Genomic DNA, 21,446 nt, shown 5'->3' on the forward strand with positions numbered 1-21,446 from the left:
CGTAGTGTGCTTAAAATGATCATTGATTGTTTCGAATTTGATGTGTGCTAGCTAACATGGACTTGTGTCATATAATTAAATAGAAGTTTGTTCTTCCTTAGATATGAGACAATGGTTTTGGAATATTTATGATTGGTTGAGAAATACGACTTGTCTTTACTACAGACCTAATTAAGTTACAAGACAAATAAAAAATTTAAAACTGGCAGACCTTAGACAAGGAGCAGGTACCTAGCAACCTGACTTTTTATCTGAGCTACTTCCGACAGCATTAATATTTTACAAATGTGTGTTGCATTATTAAAATCGGAGGGGTTCTTCGTTAGATACACAATAAGATTAGTTGAGATTTACGACTTGTAGTAAAAATAAGACTACATTTGAATGAAAATTTTACTTTTTAACCGCTTGCACACAAATATTTGGGTCTCTAGATTGCCTGCCCACCAAGCAAAGCAGAAACTACTCAACCGAAGAAATCTCTTGTTAGCGTTCTGAAAATGTGTCTGTGAGAAAGCTCTTTTGAATTTTGACAGACTGCGATGCAACACTGTAGCTAATTTAAATAATACCACCCCTGCCCATGACTTGCCAGCTAAGCTGAGCAAATACCCACCAGTTTTACTGTCAAAGCCAAAAGGTAAGCAGATCTTCAGTGTTAGCACAGATACACTGGTATCACATAATTGAATGTTCTGCTAAACTGAGCTGTTGACATGGGGTAAAGGGTTTTTGTATTTGCCAGTGTCTCTGCTGCATGTGCCACATGAACAGATCTGCACTCATAGTTGACAAGTGTAATTTGGTGGTTCGGTAATGAAGTGCTGTCTCAACAAGTGACAATACAATCCCCAAAAACATTTACTATTTCGGCTTCGCATTTATATTAAAACTGTAGGCTGCTAAAGAAAAAGTAGCCTAATCGTAACACCCTAGCTTCTACCTTAGCGGTTTCACCCAGTGTTACAAGTGAATATTAAGTGTGCATAATAATCCATCCCTTTTTGTATTTTGACCAAAGAACAGGAATGTCTTGAAATTGTGGGTAAAAAAACGATATGCTTGTCTCATTTAAGTTGTTGCTATGCATGATATAACAAGAGATGTTTTTATTTGTGTTCAACCTTAAAGGTTCCACTGAGCTTTCATTCTGCTGTATTTTCATTAGTTACATGCATTACACACAGAGACACAGATCAAATCTATACAAACGCATGAGTGAGGTGGTACCTCAATGGCATTATGCCCCAGTTTTGGATGGTTTGGTGTCTTGCTTGAGGGCATCTCAACCCTAAGTCCGGTCTTTATGAAATGAACCACTGCCACTTGTTTGGTGCCACTGACAATACAAAGAAGGACTTCACCCTTTTCAGCACAGTATGTTGACACTGACACAACGGACCATTGTCTCTGCAAATCCTTGTGGGATTTCCCTCTAGAGCTGAAACGAAGTGCATCCTCGTCTCAGCGTTCCAGCAACAAGGCGTCGGTGACAGGAAGAGTGTACCTTTATTGGTGTGATTATTATGGTCTGGCTGAGAGGACCGCATCTCCACATATATGGTGAAATGGACCATAATTTTCTAGTATACAGTATGTGGAGGACTGCAGGAGGCCATATACTGTAAGAAGTATCACTACTGCACAATAGGCACTTAAATGTTATTCACATCGCTTGTGTTTGTATGGGCATATCCCCCAAACATACAGGGAATTTACCTCTGTCCATGTGTAAAAGGCATGTGACATGAACGTGTATGACTGAACTGTGTGTTTCCAAGTTTGGCCTCCATCTGTGTGAGTCATAGACACTAGGAAAAATAACTACGACTTATGTCATCCATTTCAGAGGGTGACAGAGGCTCCTCACCCCGTTGTCCCGGCTCCAGCTGAGCTACACGTGTTGGAATGACATGGGAAATCAGATGCGACTGCCACTTATCCAGCGATTTTCAGACTATTAGTGCAGCCCATGGCAGTTTTAATTGGCCATAGGATTTAATTTGTTGGAAACGTTCCTTACAGGCTCTCAGCTGGTCTTCATTTAGCCATGCCAGTCACAATTGTTTGTGCTCAGAGACCCGCTTCTTTCATTTAAATAGTATTTCAGGGGAGAGATATCATCACATCCAGGCAGGCTCGGTTGGAAAAAAGGTCTTTAATTTAATACTTAAATCAGATGAACGAGTGCAACCGGCCAGGTCATATGCTCAAGGGCAGTGAGTGGGTGTATTACAGTACAATGTTATTTGTGTTCCATCCAGCCAATTATATTATGCACTAAAGGCATGCTTAAAAAACAAAACACCTTTGTGCTGTTAATAAGCATTTTGGAATGCATTTGATTAGATAGATAGATAGATAGATAGATAGATAGATAGATAGATAGATAGATAGATAGATAGATAGATAGATAGATAGATCATCTCTCTCTATATACATCTTCCTGCTAAATCCTCTCTGTAACAATGCTTTCATGCTTTTTTCCTGTTGATTACTCACGGCATGGTGTTTCATCTCTGCATCCTTTCTCCCTTACAACCCAGTCAGGACAGATTCCATCGACTGACTTACCTTAGCTACCACTCGGCTTGTCACACCTCCCCCCACTCACATACAGAGGCAAAAAAAAAAAGAAAAAAAATCTACAGGCCCACGAAAATGTTTACCGATTGCACCATTCTGGAATATGAATATGGTAGATTGGGATGGTGAAGAGATTAGATAGTTTGGTCTATCCCCAAGGGCATGTGGAATGTACGGGAGGGGGCGATGACGTGAAGCTCCCTGCTGACAGAGCCAGGCATTGGCCTATCCATCAGCGAGCTAATCAGCGCGATCTGGAGCATACAGGGACCGGCCCCTCTGATGCAGGCCTGCAAGAAGCGCAAGAGCCTCTGCTGCCACAGAATGGCCTGATTTCAGTTATGCTGGTTGCCCTTTCAAGCACCAACAGCGTTAAAGAGATTCTTACAAGGATGATCTCACTGCCTACCCCCTGCTGAGATCTAGGGAAGCCAGAGCATTAAGCTAAGCTACTACTCTGTAGTCAGAGAAGCATTGGAGATGCTGTTGCAAGAGAATTCCTTTACCGCAAATTTGAGGAGGAATTGCAGTGACTTTTCAGTGCTCAAAGGGGCAGTTGACATTTTTTCCCCATTACTGAATAAAAAGCTACTTTACAACTTTGATTTTCCCTTTAACATTGGTGTCACAGAACACCAACGGTGAGTTGTCAAGCAGGCAAGGTTGGGGAACATGTGCAAGAGCATCACTTTGCAGACAGTCCAGGGCAACGGATGAGTCAATCTACCTTATTTGGGTATTCTGTGGCCCTGTCATGACCACCCTGTACGTGACTTAGCAGAGAGACACAGTGAGTCAGATACTGTAAGTGGCCGTAGTGTCTTTGCTGAAATGACAACATCCCACCGTGTTTGACAAGGTCATCCCATGATTGTCCAGGCCTTTGATGCATAACGCAAGATTGCAGTACTTGGACTAACGTCTTTAGATGTAAATATCTGGACTGCTAGCATTCAATACTCCCCATTTTTGGACAGATCTGTTGTCACCAAAAGAATGGTAAATGGTAAAATGGTAAATGGATTGCACTTATATAGCGCTTTATCTACACTATCACAGTGCCCAAACCACTTTACAAAGCCTCACATTCACCCATTCACTCACACATTCATACAACTGCTGCCATGCAAAGCGCTGCCAGGCCCACTGGGAGCAAATTAGGGTTCAGTGTCTTGCCCAAGGACACTTCCACATGCGGACAGTCTGAGCCGGGATTCGAACCACCTACCCTTCGGTCACTGGAGAATCCGGTCTACCTACTGAGCCACAGCCGCCAATTCACCAGAAGAATGACAGTAATCACCACATTAATTGACTCTCTTTATTATAGCTAACCAGCTGCCAATCGATGCACAAAGAGTTATTGAGTGCCTGGATTTTGGTCTTTAACCAAAACAAATGTCGTATGCGATTCCCTCACCATGAATAACCAAATATCTTGCTGTAACTTCTGTCCCAGATTACCACAGCAAATCACTCACATGATTTGGCACAGTTTTTACACCAAATGCCCTTTCTGACGCAAACCACCCATCTTTTGTCCGTGCTTCGGACCGGACTTGGGACTGTGGCTGGATATTGGGGCACTGGACGGGAATTAAAATGCACAAAAGGCAGCATCATGTATTACTACATTACCTGACTAATAACCATATATAATATTCCCTAAAAACAATAAGTGTGAGCTTTGAGTTGAACTGTCCTAGGAAATAGAGAACAAAATAAAAGGAATAAACTGATGTGGTCAGGTTGAAAAGAGCAAGTGCCAACACAGGCTGCATTTAGAAACGGATCAGATACCAGAGGGCAACAACCTCGACTTGGGACTTCTTGGGGAGAGCTAAGGGCCTCGAGGTACAAGCAGATGGTGTGCTTGATGGAGCAACCACTAATACACCAGAGATGTTGTGCGCTATGCCAAGGGAGACCAGGCATGATGAGAGAAGCTCCAAAGCCTAAAGGTGTGGATGGATTCATTGGGGAGCAGTTGGAACAGCCAAGCAGACAGCTGTGCTGCACTGAGGCACCTCCACAGCCTTAAGGCATTTATTTTAAAATATTCTAAAAATTGTTTTATACCCATTAGATTCACTAGTAGATAAGCAATTACAAAAAGTCCCATTAGCCATGACTGTATAATAAACTCTATAAACTCTAAATGCAAAATCACACTAACCTGCTGTGAGACTAGCAGCAGAGAGGTAAATACACTTTTTGCAGTTGTAATAGTGCTCTGCGGTGCATGTGTGTGGCAACAGGGACAACGGGAAATCTTAGCATACTGATTTTTTTAATCGTATTAAGTCAACTATGATGCTGTGAGTGGTTTTATTGGATCTCCGACAGATAGCACCGGTACAGTGTTGCTTCGCAGCATCTGCCTGAGTAATTAGGACTTGAGGGTATGACAGTAGATGGACAGAAAAATAAACAACAATGATAATAACTAAACAAAGAGGAACTTTAATCAAGTCCACAGCCAAAACTGCAATGACAGAAATTTTACAGTAAAGTCTGAAAAGTTGACGACCCTGAGATCATACAATTCAATGACTCCAATGTTGTGCAAGATTGAGTTTGACTGTCCATCACTGTGTCTTCTTTACCATGTCACTGTACATCATTTGTCTTGTGTCACAAAGCTTGGGACACCACATTTACTATTTTATTCATGTTGTTTACAGTTGCATTTAAAATGTTTCAATTCATGTGCATTTACCATCACAGTGCCACAGCACTGCGTTTCCTCGTCATACCACGGCAACGGATATACGGTTCAATGAATGGGTTGGTTGACGGCGTGCTGCCCTCTGCTAAGTGCAATGTGAAAAGGCCTTAAGACTCCAGAATCACCAAATGCATACTAAATATTGTCTGTTTAGATAATAAAGGGTTTGTGACAGGTTGATCCTTGGAGTGATTATTATATTATTACACTATATTTACATTATTTCCTATTGGAACACTGGCGATGACTGTGATTACGTGTGGAGGTTCCTCTCTACAGTGACTTGACTCCAACTAGCGCAAGACATCAACTTCTATGACGTTATGCTACATTGATGTTAAAGCTAAAGTGAACTATGCTAAGATGCATCTGCCCTATAACAGGCGGCAGGCACACTCAGAACATTTATGTCATGTCATGTACTTACTGGTGCAGGGTTCATCTGGCTGATCAGCGTCACCGCGGTAGTAGCCATTGCGACAGACACAGATGGTGGCGGCCTCAGCAGTGGAGCGGCTATTCGGAGGGCACTGAAGGCACAGACCAGGACCCTGCGTTGACTTGAAAGTACCTGGTGGGCATGCTGGGGAAAAGAAAAATCCAGTGTTAGTGGGGGAAAAAAATTAAAAATCCAAAAGATGATGCATCCTGACAACAACCTGGATGAAAATAGACTAAGACAGACAGGAGATCATATTGAAACTGACTCAATTCTGTGTAATTGATTGTGTTACGCATTAATCTTTAGGGGCCATGTTTTTACTGCTAACAAGTATTCGAGCATAGCATGCTATAGAAATTTGGAAAAACTGGGTTACATGTTCTTATGGCAAGTTAGTTGCACAAAAAAACTTTAGTCTTTTATGTTTGAAATTTGAGAATTATCTTGACGTGAGATTTTTCCAGGGACTCTTACTTCCTCCAACATTCTAAAATCATGCATGTAGCTTGATTGAAGACTAAATTGTCCATGGGAGTAAATGTGAATGGTGGCTGGCAAATTATCCAGGGTGCACCCCGCCCAAAGTCAGCTGGGATAGGCTCCATCTTACCCGTGAACCTACGGATGACAAGTGGTATCGAAAATGCATGAGTCAATGGACATTCCACAAGAATTGTGAACCAAAACACCATTTTGCCACAGAAATGCTTGCTGAGGCCGAGGCATGTAATCTCAAATAACCCCAAAATAAGTCATTTTTCCTACTAATTTACAGTGAATGATAGAATATCCCCATGCATTTTGCTGTAATCACAAGGGTTTCTCTTATGGTCTACTGACAAACAGAAATGATTCGAATTAACAACACATTCCAAGTTTTGAAGGGTCACTGTTTTTTTGGAGGTTTTTTACATGCAAAATCCTGCACTAAAAGCACTGAAAACCGAGCTGGCAGTTGGCTGTATTCGCTCTTGGACAAGCACTTTGCACCTTACAATCACACATTGAGGCATGTTATGAGGAAAGGTTGAAAGTCTAACTTTTTTTTCTCAAAGCCATCATGTCAATGGCAAAAACAAAGTACAGAAGCCAAAAAGCAAGTCACTGTTTCATTATCAGATTTGCATCGGTATGTGGCAGTGACATTGCCTTGTTTGTGCAATGACTATTAGATTAAGAGTGGCTTCCCTTGGGACGACTGCACGTTCCGGTGGTGGACCACTGTCAGTCAGCTGTGGTGGATTTAAAGAATGCATTAGCCCTTAATTTGAAAAGGCCAAAGTAGAGGATAAAGATTATTGTGGATGATATGAGCGCTGAAATGGAGGCAATAACCTCATTTGTTAACCATCACATCCACAAAGAATGAAAAGCAGAGATGGGGAAGAGTACGGAAGGAATTACCAACTGTAATAACCACGATAAATGTCTTACGCCTTACTGAGGTTGACAGACGCAGCGGCGTGGCTGCACCTCATGAGGGAGGCATTATACATTTATTGAAACAAACATCTTACTGATCCTGCTGTTTTTATGTTTTTGCAACATTATGGAATTGACTGGCTGAAAAATGAAAGTTTTAATCTGACGTATAAGAAGTGGTATGCTGTTAAATTCAAAACTACATGCAAAAGTTGCACATGTAGTTAATATAGCATCTATTTTATATAAAACAGTTAAAGACCCTGTAAAATGAATTCAGAGATTTGTTTCTAATACATGAAACATGTTTCAAGATAACTGCTGAAAATATGTGCAAAGACTCACAACAATGTATTATTGATTTATGGAGCTAGAGCATTAAACTGTTGTTCACCATTTCAGTTTTCCTTATTTTGGGGGCCTAGCTAAAAAGGGGGACAGTGACACACTTGGGTTCGACATAAGTCCCCCCCTCCATCACTACAGTATACTGTATAAGAACTGAATGCCTTCGTTCACATCAGTGGTTATCCGCCGGAATTGCGAGTTGCTATAATCATTTGGCCCATTTCTACCACTACAGCATGCAGTGAGCTAGCTAGCTGTGCCTAACACCCCCCCCGCAACCCCCCATAAAAAGGAGGAGGTGCCAAGCCCACCGCCCGTTCACTGCGCCACCTCCGAGGAGCCTCCACGAGCCAGTTAGCTCACGAGCTAGCACCTCTCGTAGTGCAGTGGGAAGCCCCGCGACAATCCGCTGGGATATATTTTAGCTACCGTAGGCTTCAAGCAGAAATATATTTTAGGCTCAAACAGACGTGTGGGCATAAGATGAAGGCTAGATGAAGTAGCGTCCATTTTTAAGCGGGGCGTGATTTCACACATTCATCAGACACGCCCACAGCATTTGAGAGTGGAGACAACGGCATGATTGTTTACGATTTTGAAGCCTCATTTGATATATATATATATTTTTTTCAATCATTCTTATTGGGCAGGGTTGTTAAGCGCACTCTTCTCTGTGGTGTGTCTAATTTCAAAGACATTTACAGTACCTCCACTTTACAGAGGGGTGTATAGTGCAGCTACTGCATAGTAAATGTAAACCTTTGCATCAGACAAGCTTTTAAGATTACATGTTTACTTCATAAAAAATGCATCAACATGCAGCTCTACTATTCTGTTAAAAATGAGCAAAACAACTCTGCTATCCCCTTTCTTCAACCACTCTCTGATGAGCTGCTGGTTAAGGATAGCGAGTGTGATTGAAGAAACTGGGTGAAGGAGAAAGAGGAGGCCAAGACGCACACACGCACATGCACGCGCACTCACACAGCGGCCACTGCACCCAACGGCATGTTCTCCAGACTTACCAGGGGCTAAAAGACTGGCCTGATGTCTCGTTACAGAACAGCGCTCGGACCCAGTTACCACATACAAACACACACATGCATACACGCAGGACTAGACCCCAACAACCACAGACAGCTTATAAAACAACCCCAGGAGCTGTGAGGCAGATTAAAGCCGCGCTTCACAGGAGCAAAACAAACTGCAATGCCGCGATTGCACCTGAGCAATCATAGGAATAAGTCTGTCTGTATGAAACTATGCAGCATTTGCAGTAAAGCAATTTAAACACCAGCATAGTTTACGTGTGTGTGTGTGTGTGTCATTACATCATATTTTTTATCACACATCTCCTAATACAAGGATATTGAGACTGTTAAAACCTTTATTGGTCATGTGGGGAAAATCATCTGCGATAGCAATAACTTAATAATTCAAATATGTTAGTGACAATGGAAGAAAAAGGCGGCACGGTGGCCGACTGGTTAGGGTGTCTGAGAGAGTTCCTTTTATATAACCTAGTGCAAAACGCAAGGTCCTGAAAAAATAGGTTTGGATGAATAAAGAACAAATTTCAGACACTCCAAAATGCTGTATAATAAAGGCATGACAAACTCTATATTTTCCCCTTGTGTTGTAAATCTATATTCAGTGAACCCCCGCCGATTTGCAAAAAAATCTTCGCTTGCTGCAAATTATTTTTTTGGTAGTGTTTTTCATACAAATATTTACTGTAATTATGCGTCAACTACTGCATTAGCCAAGGATCCCTTGTAACTGATCCCTTGTAACTGGTGTTGTGAAAGTACCTGGAGGCAAAGTTACAGGCTGAATCGTCTTATACTCCTACAAAACCAAGCAAATAAAAGTTTTATAACACAGCAGTGGTTCTCAAACCTTTTACACTAAGTACCACCTAAGAAAAATACTTGCAAGTACCAGCATAATGACAGAGTACAAAAACTAGAAAGGTTTTATTCCTAAAAAGTATATTTATTATTATTGCAAGACACTGTAACAATATGCACAGTTTAACACTATAAATTAGAAAACAACTATATTTACATAATTTAAAAAAAAGCAGTTAAAAATAGAATGCAAATGTATTGCTGTATACTTAAAAGTTAAACACAACTAAAAGTGTACTTACCGTATTTTCGCGACCATAAGGCGCACTGTATTAAAAGGCGCAGTCTCAGTTACGGGGTCTATTTCTGTATTTAACACATACACATAAGGTGCACCGTATTATTGGGCGCAGGCATGGTACAACATGCGCTAGCTTAAAACGTACAGTAGCATGCATGCACGCTAGCATATGTTTTTAAAAAGGCAGCGTGAGCAAAACTGAGTTTGGTTATACTTTATTGAAGTATTTAACAACGTAAACAGTGAGTTCGGTTGTACTTTATTGAAGTATTTAACAAGGTAAACAGTGAGTTCGGGTCCTGGGAATTACAGTCTCTCAGGACCTGAAGTGGGCGACCAACATCAACTCCGCCCTCAAAAAGGCCCAGCAGAGGATGTACTTCCTGCGGCTTCTGAGAAAGCACGACCTGCCACAGGAGCTGCTGAGGCGGTTCTACACAGCGGTCATCGAATCAGTCCTGTGTTCTTCCATCACAGTCTGGTTTGGTGCTGCTACAAAAAGGACAAACTCTGACTGCAACGGACAATAAAACTGTTGAAAGGATTGTTGGTACCCCCCTACCCACCATTGAGGACTTGCACGCTGCCAGAACTAAGAGAAGAGCATGCAAAATCCTCTCGGACCCTCCACATCCCGGTCACTGGCTCTTCCAGCTCCGTCCCTCAGGTAGGCGCTACCGATCAATGCAAACTAGAACTAGCAGACATTCCAACAGCTTCTTCCCTCTTGCGATCAACTTCTTAAACACCTAACCTACAATTCTATTGCAACATGCTGGCAATTTTTTTTGACCTGAGTTCGTTGTCACATTTCTGTGGGGCCAATTATATATTACACATGCACTCACCTTAGTAGTATCGCCACGCTGCACTATTTGCATATCTGTTGTTGACCGATACTGGCCACTCATGCCAGAGGGGCATCTGCTCCATTTGCACACTGATTGAGGAGTATCTGAAACATTTGCACAACCAACATTGTCCCAGATTATCGCGCTACTCGTCACTTTAAACTGCATACACTCCTTGAAGGCTCGGCGCCCTTTGCACAATGGTCATTGCACCGGACTATTGCAATATTAGTCATTCAAACTGCTCTAAGTGCTAGAGGACTCTGCATCTTTTGCACAATTGTAAAAAAAATAATAAATAAATAAATTTACCGGCATTACCAGATAACTATTAAACCTTTATTGCTCAGTGACTGTTTTTTTGTCAATGTCTTTATGTCTCAAAAGTGTTCTCTGTCAATTGACTGTCTGTTGTCGTACGAGAGCGGCTCCAACTACCGGAGACAAACTCCTTGTGTGTTTTTTGGACATACTTGGCAAATAAAGATGATTCTGATTCTAATTCTGATGTACTCACATTATTTTTTGATCAATCCTCATCCACAAATCCATCAAAGTCCTCATCTTCTGTATCCGAAATGAACATCAGTTCTCCATCAAATATGCCGGGTTCCCCCTCATCATTGTCGGAGGCAGTCTCGTTGCCGTGGGGCTGTTCCGCAATGATGCCGGCTTTCACGAAAGCTCGGACAACAGTCAAAGCAGATACCTTAGCACAGGCATCCACAATCCATTCACATATGGTGCCGCAACTCGTCCGGCACTGCCTGCTAGTCTTAGTATAGCTGTGTTCGCCATCTGTCATCCATCGCTCCCACGCCGCTCGCAACTTCACTTTGAACACCCTGTTTACACCGATGTCCAGTGGTTGGAGTTCCTTCGTCAAGCCTCCCGGAATGATGGCATGCTCCGAGTTCATTTGCTGCACTTGGTTATTCACAGCGGCTGTGAGATGGGCGCGCATGGAGTCACAGATCAACAGGGACATTGACGCGTGGAAAAAAACATCCGGTCTCTTTACGTACACCTCACTCAGCCATTCTTCCATTTTCTCCTCATCCATACAGCAATGCTGTCCTCAGTCACGTCCGCCTTTCCTCTATATCGGCAGAAATGCTCCCAGTCCGTCAAGCGGAGCGCTCATCAAAGTCAAAACATGGTTGTATTTTATATTTTAAATGATTAAATGTAAATTGTATTTGTATTTAATTCAGTGATTCTTTTGTGTACCCGGAGGGAGCCCATGCACCGTAATCGTGACATACTTTAAGAATCACTGGTCTATAGGATTAGGAAAAAAAACGTAGACTCCCTTTATATAGGTGTGACTTTTCAGGTAGATTCTGAGAGATTTAATGGACAAGCCGGGAATTCTTTCGAAACAAGCTTTCAGCACAGGCATTAGAATTCCAACGTGTCAAAGGAGCTGACGCCCGTTCCCTGACTGATACATAACATGTGCCTGAATCCTACCATTAAATTCATTACATAGCTGATTACTGATTTGCTTCACAGTGCAAGATAGAAGAGTTGGGAGCGCATGAGAAACCGATATGGTAGCAAATCCATAGAGGTTTGCGAATGAGAGGCAGCAGTTGGCTGAGCGATGGTTCATTTCATTTGGAAGTGGGACAACATTATTTGATTTGATTTCTGAGTATTTGGAGTCGAAGAGGCCAAGTGTTCCTGTCCTGCCTGGACCGTCACTCATCAGCTGTGCTGGTTTTCAGGCACAGGAGGAGGATAGAACATTAGATCAACAAGCAATTAGTCTCCCCTGTGGGAGAATAACCCACAACTGAACTGGCTACGTCCAGAAACACGGCATTCTTCTCTTTCAAGTGGTCTCTGCAGAGATCCCCTAGCACTGTTCTCTCAACCTTTTCTTTCTCATTCCGCCGCTGCCCCCTCGCATATTTTTTGTTTGTCCCACTGGCATGGTATTGTTTTCTCTGGTCTTCCACCTTTCTTCTCCTTTCTTGTTGTTTAGCTTCCCATTGATTGACAGGTTTGCATCCTTGTTATGTCGACCTGCCTTTCTCTGTACCACAATCACTCTGCAGTGAACAGAAAGAAGTAGGGAAGCTGTGGAGCAATACCCGTGATTCATCGCAACCTAACCGTGATAACGTGATGTCATTCCTGACACCAGCCTGACCAGGTGTGATGTGTCGCTGATATCTGAAACGTCAGTCATTGCAACAGTAGATACTTTTCCTCGACTTCAAATGCCAAAAAGCAGGTATTTCGCCTTTTCCAATCAACAATGATGCATTGATTTGTCAGAATGTGTTCTACATAAAAGCATTAGCAATATGAGTTGGGCTCTTGCAGCAGGCTTCAATAATAGCTGATGTGCCAAGCTGAGCGTTTGGTTTCAGAGGTTGGACCGGGCAATATTTTTGCGACGCGTATAATGAAGTGCACACTGTGGGCCATGCATCATACATGGAGGCACACTGGCACCGTGTCACATTGCCCGCATGCGTTCGCAATGTGCCGTTACAAAATGCGTACAGGCCATAAGAATTTGAATTAATTGGAGACGTGGGATTTATAGGTCGAGTAGAATAAGAATTACATTAGGCTGTCATAGAAGAATAAGCGGGTGCATGCAGGATAAAATGAAAAATTGCAATATGGAGTCAGGGGCAGCTACTGAAAAGGATTATGGGTTCGGAAATGGCTTTTCTACTCAACCCAATCAAGGTTACAGTACACATAGTTCGCTTCCATCCAATTTGTTCCTGTGGCATAGCTTTAAAGTAAGTATGAGGGTTAAAATCAGGAAACTCCAGGGCCTTCTCTTTGGAAATATTTAAAAACCTTTATTGTTATGGTTTAATAATCTTAAAATGTAAAAAATTACAAGCCTTTGACAGGGAGTCAACCAAGTAGGGGTGTTGTTTTCCACTTTTTATGGAGTAACCACCTCAGCAGTCACAGATGGTTTAATGACATAAGAATATGGCATTGGAGAAGTACAACATTGTTCTCATGGATGTAATTGCCACTGGCTTGTGTATAATCTAATAAATAATTATAATGTAATTTCTTAGCCATAAACTTTAAATAGGTTTCAACCTTCCTCCGGGCCCTTCGATTATGGTCGTTGGTGTTACAGAGTCCATGTTCCCCATGTTGGATGACGTGGGTGTTGTTGAATGGTAACAACTTTTTTGCAAAGAATTTAGCGTTGACACAAAGGCTTTTGATTCATCAATAGTCACTGCCACCAAGTTAGCCCAGACCTGCTTATAGTAGCTGGCTAACTATTGAAATAACAACTCCATGATAGGCAGCCAGTCCTTCAACACACTAAACCTTGCCTCCATGATATCATATAATCTCTATTTTTAAAGGAGGTTTGCTCCAAAATGATGATTCAACACACACACAAACATTCAAACACCAATCTTGCTGGGAAATTAACTTACAGTGGAGAGGGAAATGGCAAATTCGTAAGATCACGATGAGTACTAAAAACTAAAGCAAAGTCTGTCAACTGGAAATGACTTGATGAGTCTACCGCAGCATGTGAAAATGTTCAAATGAGTGAAATACCAATATCTACATAATCTCTCTCTCTGTCTGCTCTGTGATGCCATGTGGAGACATTCTCCGGGACTGACCAGGGGTGCACAAATAATCTTTGGTCAGAAAGAATACTACTCATCCAAATCATCCATCATCCAAAGAAAAAGAGAAAAGCAGACTAACTTGGTGGGCTTACTCCCCACAGATTCACAATAATACCTACTCTTATTTCCACCCATTTCTTACATTTTTATTTTAATGAATACACTAATTTCAATTGGCTTGACTTTGAAACCCCCACCTCGGCATGTCTAAAGGCTTAATAAAATGTGCATGACGGGCGAAGGGGCAAGAGTCGTGAGTCAACGTCGATGACCCCTAAATACAACTCTTGCCCCCTGGTACACCCTTAACCCCGGGTCCTCATTTATCACATGCGATGGATCATAGTCTTCAGAGGCTTTGCAGTCACACACAAACCCCTTATTCACAAACACTCATTCGGACTTGCTTATGATTAGGCTAAGACCCTAGTTGACCCCTATTTGACTTTTTGTTACTTTTTCACCCGACGAGACAGCTCTCTTGCTTAAACCGCAGGAGGGTGTGTATGCCGTGAAGATTTTTGGCTATCATTATTTGGCAGTGTGTTGGTCAAAGAGAGGGGTGGGGGTCACACAATGTCCCAGGGCTGCAGATATCTTAAAACAAAAGCACAACCCGTGGTAGAGTCCATTGGTATTCAGACTTCCTCTTGATCTGTCACTGCTCATTTTCCTGCCACCATCCACATAATGAGTTGCTTCTCCAGCCCAGGTGTTCATTTTCTCTTCAAGGTCATTGAAAGGCACGATACAATTCTTTGAAACTAAGGCCAGGTTTGAAACAAAGGCTTGTCAGAAACACCACAAAATGCCTATAGGCTTTTTAAAGTAGGGTGCAAACTGTTTAAGGGTGAGGTTAAAAAAAATTGTCTAATTGTTTACATGGGTCAACAGGGACTCATTAAGGACACTTCAGCTTCACTTCAACTTCTCACGCAAGCCCCCACTATTTTGAAGGCATCCAGGGTTCAGAGTGGTGACATCAAGTCTGCTCAGTGTCAGCCTCCTCTACCCTCAGTCGTCACTTTGTAATCTCTTACAGAGATAGAATGCAAGGAAGAAGGAAGGCAGGCCTGAGAGATTTTATCAGGAATAAAAAGATGATTGAAAGAGCACAGAAACTAGTCCATCTCCCTTTCTGTCGTGGTGCTCAAGGGTTCCTCCCCCCAGAATACTCCCCCTGATCATTAATCATTCGTGCATTCTGGCCCTGTCACGACCCCACGTCCACACTCAAACATTCAACCACACCGGATTCGCATAAACAACACGCCTCAGTACTCAATACCAAACACTTCTCAGTCTAACAAACCTGTCCTACCGGCCTACTAATATGGCGATATCTAAAGCGCCAGAAACACTTGGAGAACAATAGTTAAATCCCGTGAGGATGTCGAGATATCATACAATTAGGCTTCAGAATGTGCTGAAGTGTATTTCTGGCTTTTTTTTGATCATAAAAGAGGGGTGAAAAGGAAACAAGCAGATAACAGGAAATCCTTGATTATACACATCTTATGTATGTATGTTTAGATATATGTTGTTGCCTCACTAATTGGAACAACAAAAACATGGTTGAATGGATTTGATAGATAAATACAGTTTGAGTCTCCAAAATTGGATTGGGAATCTTCCCGCTAAGTAACTCATCAAGAAGGTGTCCGATGGACACTCAAGACACACACCGTCAGAAATTAAGATCTGTGTGTGTGCCTTCACCAAATGAGGACACCATTTAGCAGACAGCATACGCCCCATGGGCAGACTGTCGCCATGGTAACCTCACAGCCAGTATTCTTTTTGGCCCACACGTTCCCTTTTGAAGAGTCAGGAGGCAATGACGTGATCAGCAGACTTGGAGGCCACTAAAAGTGCATTCATGAGTTGCGTATGTGCTCAAAGCATAAGCATGATAACAATCAAGAGCAGTATATAATCTCTTAGCTGTACACAGTCTCCTCCTCACCCAGTGTTGTGTTGTTAATATCTCGTCCTGGCACACAGGCTTAGGTCAATTTTATTTGCAGGGAGGATGCAGCAATGCAAGACACAGAGCTTTCAGATAGAAGGCTGCTCAGAGAGCAGCAGGGGAAAGAGATTTAGAAGGTGTCATTGGTATTCAGGGACACACCACCGAGCCAAACCTTTCCTCGCTGGAAAGGTAGCAGAGACAACAGCCCTCCGAAACGTATCACCACACAACATTGCCTGCACTTCAGTCACGTTAATTACAACCTGACAGGTTACCGCGCATGTCTATCACCCACTTCCGAGCAAGGGAAAATAGGCACAAGCATGACATTTGACAATGGTTAAAACTAGTCCATTGAGAGGTTAGGACCAAATTTTATTTCTTGGCCCAGTGATTGTGATTCACACAGTTTTGATCAGATGGCAAAATGACTGAAATTTATTCTGCAGGGGTTTGCTAGAGTTGGGGTCAGGGCCCCAAAGTTCTGTATCAAACTGATGATGACAAATTAAGAACTAGGAAGGAGTCCAACCCCAAACTGATTAAGGGGACGGTTGGGAGAAAAAAAAAATATAATATATATATATATTTTTGTTTTGTTTTGTTTGTTTAAACTGTCAGTATGACCTGACAGTAGTACATGAGTGAAATAATCTGTGAAAAGAATAAAATCAGGCTTCTCTGGTCCCATCTTGTACTTCTAATTTGATTTGCAAGAAACCACCACGGCCGAGGAAAAACAAGACAGAAGGCGTAACTGATGAGGTCTCAGTCATTTCCAGTGCACTTGTGTGCCTGGTTAAGTTGTAGATTTGGAACAATATATCAATATGTAAGAAATGTATCTCTCATTTTTATAACATCTATAATATATTGTAAAAAAAAAAAAAAACTCAATATAAAGCCAGAAGTCAAGTTTGTAAAAGCTAGACTTGCACTTTTACTACTTGCCAACATGGTTTTCATTAGAGAACAATAGGAATGGGTGTGTCTTAACAATTGTGTAAACTTGTATGGGAAGTTATGAAATTCTCCAGCCAGCCATATTTTCATCTCGTTTTGACATGTGGGCGTGAACAGTACAATGTCACTTGACTTGGAATGTGGCATTGATAACTCCATGCTAGAGGACGTCTTTTCAAACATTTACTGAAGAGTGTAATTAAAAATAGAATTCTGACAACAGGTGTACTCGTCTTTCTGTTTCGCTAATGTTAACAAGCCACCACCAATCATTAAAATCCTTTGTGAATAGCTGTAGCACCTGTAAGTCTTAAAAACCTAACCATGTATCCGGAAATTCAAGGGCCCCTTGGCTCTTGGATGAACACCTGCTAATGAGGCCTGTGAAGGTGGAGAATGGGCAATTAACCATAACTGAACACGAGCAGAGAACAATGACACACACCGGGAAATAAAAGTCCCTTCACTGTTTACCAGCCGTAATTTGATTTCTAATTGAGCGTATGTAATTCACTGTTTACACAAAAATATCCTGGCAAATACAAGCACCCATGGCGTGATCACACAGCTGAGCACTGCTTATTCTTGCCTCCAGTCATCCCAGAGTGTGTGTTACCACCGGAGACGTTTTCCATCAGCCCACAAAACCCCACTGACATGTCTACATCCGATAAGCCACTTGTTAGCGTCTGAACCAGATGACGCAATCAAACAAAATGTGGTGGGGCATAGCGTGGGGGTATTTGGGGGGCGTGGTGGGGGGTTGTGTTCATCAGTAGTGGTTGGGAGTAGTAGATTTGCAGGTGAACAACAGGAAAGACGGACTCCTACGTGGGGCTTTTTTCAATCCAATGAGACACTAACAAATGGTGAGGTCAATTAGCTGTCAATAACAACAGTAGTACAAATACACTTCCTGTTTGAGAGCTTCTGCTTAATCTACGTTACCTGCTTACTGCACTGGCTGCTGTTTAGTCTAATGGGATGCAAGGCTAAAATGTCTTCTAAAAATACCAACAATGACATTTGAAAGCAAGGGAGAGAAGGAGTGAAGTGAAAACAATCTCAATCGTTTATGACATCACTCAAATTGGCCAATCATTTACTAGAAAAGGGAGTAAAATCAGACACAAGCCAAGTTATACATTCAAACGTTGAAAAATGGTTCCAGGAGGCATTTTGAGCTTTTGCGCTACTAAATCTTCCATTAAGGAATAATATAAATATAAATAATGAATGTAAGGGCTGAAATGGCCATCATTTCAAAACACTTAAATACTGTGCAGATAAGGTTTAGCATTATTCGTCATGTCAATAAAAAAAAAACATTAAAAAAATAACACACACTGAATACAGTGGAACCTTGGTTTTCATGATTCATTTGTTCCAAAAAGAATAACTGAAACCGATTTCTGTGAGCATTGAATCCCTAATTCGCTTAGGAAATAATGTAAATCCGATTAATCCATTGAAGAATGAACTATAGTTCACATATATACATATATACACATTATATATATTTATATATATATATATATATTTACTGAAGACTCTTGGTGGTGTGTGAAAGACGGTGAAGAAGGGAGATGGGAGAGGACAGGTTATTGTTTCAAGGGGGAATCCGCCATTTTCCTAATTTGCTTTAAATTATGTATCGAATTCTGTTTTTTCTCAGCTTCTTTATCAAAGGGCCGGCTCTGAATCCATCTAAAGTTTTACAATGAACATGCGGGTTGGCCATTTACTCAACAAGAAATTACTAAATTACGCATCTGCATGGGATGCTTTGTCTGGACGCTCAATTCCTGGAAATGAGCGGGCGAGTCAAATGTACAAAAACTGAATAGATGTAAGAAAACTCAGACAAAATGTTGCCCCCCCACACACACACACACAAAAAATCCTCATCTAAAATCAAATAGTACCAAAACTAGGGCATCCGAAAACAGAATAACATGTACAGTAACTATATCGTCAATACCATTTTCCTCTTTATTTTATTATCTTGAATAAGCTTTTTACAAAACAGTCTGGGAAAGAAGAAAGTTTGGGTATTTGCTCAGGATCTGGAGTCCTGCTCGATTTATGATCACAAAAAATAATTTAAAAAAAAAAGTGTGCCCATCAGACATTTCAAGTTTTAAGGGCCCACTGTAATCATCCATGATTTTGCCTGCAAACATATTTTAATCGCACTGCATGAGACAGATGTGTTCATGAAAAATTCTGTTCCATCTCATGACAGAGCAGAGACCAACACCAATGGTTGGCATGCAACGCACCTGCAACACGAAGCCATCCAAAGGTTAGCGGAAAGCACGGCTCATCTATATTCATCTCATATTTTATGTCAGAACGACCTCTTCATAACCTTATCAGAAAGCTCTATCCTCCTCCGTAAAAAAATTCACACCGTACCATTTAGATGTAGTACTCTGGGTGTGTGTTTGTACATCTACCGCTACCCAACCTGTCCAAATCTGGACAGCACTGACCTTTATCTGGCAGTTTCAGTCAATATGCCTGGAGCTATGACACTGGCAAAGATACATTTATTTTGCGTGATTGCATTGTGTCTAAAATGAGACACCTTCCTACAAAATCTTCATGTTCCCTTGTACTAACGAAACACACGGGCTGTGAAAATAGAAGGATGGAATGATGGACAAATTGAGGGTTAAGACAAATACCCAAAGACCAAATAGAAAATGAGGCTACTACTACTTTTGCAGTGCTATGCATATGCTTAGTCGTTGGAATATTAACAGGAATGTTCATGACCTGCAAGTATTTAGTCTTAAACGTAGAAATTAATCTCAAATAACATAGTGGAAAATTGCAATGTGCGTCACCATTGTCTATGTTCAAAGTCACTGTTCCAAAGTGATATTTAAGCTCTAAACTGATTTCATTACGTCATCTTTATGAGATTCAATGTAGATTTGATGTGCATAAATTTGATTATTTTATTAGTAGTTTTTTCCATCCTTTACGGTGCCAAGTTTGTGTCTAGTTTAAAATCCATCAGCATCAAAATTAGATTTTGCTGATGATGCTCTCCGGGTACGGCCTGTGTGTGTGTGTTTGCACGCGTGTGTGCGCGCGAGTGTGCGCGTGTCACACTGTCAGCTCTTCTCATTAAACTTTATGACATTGTGGACTTTTTGAAAGACATTAACACCTTGTCCATCTGAGAATTGGGAAGAACAACTTAATATGTCCCACTGGGAACACGGATTAACTGTACAAATGGCATAAATCCACGAAAGGAGAGGTTTTACAAGGTAGTATATGTATGTGAATGTGTTTGCGTGTGAGTGCGTGTGTGTGTGCCTGTGTGTGTGGATAGCGAGACGTAAAAGAGACATTTCTTCTTTCTCAGTCATGAAATCAAGCCCTGCAGCCAAACCTACTGAACAAATGACTTTTCACAGACTACAAGAGAAGTGTGAAACTGTCAGATTAATGCCACACAAACGCTAGTGTCTGCTTAACGATAGCCGGAAGGAGCATTGACCAATAATACGACAGACTTAATGTTGAATCTTTCATTCACTGATGAATTCACAGTGCAAGTTATTATAGGGCTAAATATGTACACAATGAGGACATGTGGAACTTATTTCAAACACCCATACAGTAAGTCTACTGTTTCTGCGGCACGCATCTTGTCACTACATAGCATCACATGCTGTTATATGTTATCTTTGCGTGTGTGGTGCAATACTGGCATGCTTTTATTTTAAAGGCCGGACTTTACCGGCTACAGGACGCTTAAATACCATGAAAGCTGTAATTTTGAACATGTGTCTTATATTCATCTTTTGATCTGAAACCCAAATGTCTTCAATATACAACAAAAACAAAGGAATTGACCTTGCCGTTCCAGTACTTTTGGAGGGGACTGTATGTTTAATATTGTGATTGTATTTTGTACCGGTGTAGAACTAGACTGTATCATAGGTGTGTTTTGAATATGTGTTTGTATCTTTACTATTTTACAGTATTGTTTCCCTGCTAACATAGCTTAAAATAGTTCTGAAATGACAGTAGGATGCAGTGCAGTTGTACACCAATCCAAACTACAACCACTACAATAAATACATTGTTTAATTTGTTACTTGATTAATGCTTCTCTGTCAATCAAAATTGAACATTATTTTACTCTAAAAGACACCTTTTGTATTGGATCTCTTTAGATTATGCAGGTGTACCTAGTAAAAGTAGATATCCCTTAATTGCGCATGCATACGGTATGTACACACACACTGTACACTCACACACAGTACTGTAGACTAGCACACACTCTCTGGGCAGGACAGATTGGATTAGCAGTGATTCT

The 21,446-nt window shown here is 41.4% G+C and overlaps 1 protein-coding gene across 7 annotated transcripts in view; it reads right to left on the reverse strand.

Moving 5' to 3' along the window:
• LOC133411247 (ephrin type-B receptor 1-B-like) overlaps positions 1–21,446 on the reverse strand; it is a 188,973-nt gene that overhangs the window by 62,391 nt on the left and 105,136 nt on the right. For 6 of the 7 annotated variants that reach the window (XR_009769642.1, XR_009769639.1, XR_009769641.1 and 3 more), the window contains exon 4: positions 5,742–5,897. The exons of the other annotated variant lie outside the window; for it this stretch is intronic. Coding sequence is in view for 1 of the 6 variants with exons in the window: in XM_061693348.1 (XP_061549332.1) it covers positions 5,742–5,897 (156 nt within the window). In the remaining 5 variants the exon portion in view is untranslated. The remainder of the gene's footprint in view (positions 1–5,741; positions 5,898–21,446) is intronic. 7 annotated transcript variants of the gene reach the window in all.

This window comes from Phycodurus eques, chromosome 13 (assembly GCF_024500275.1).
Source record: "Phycodurus eques isolate BA_2022a chromosome 13, UOR_Pequ_1.1, whole genome shotgun sequence".
NCBI lineage: Eukaryota > Metazoa > Chordata > Actinopteri > Syngnathiformes > Syngnathidae > Phycodurus > Phycodurus eques.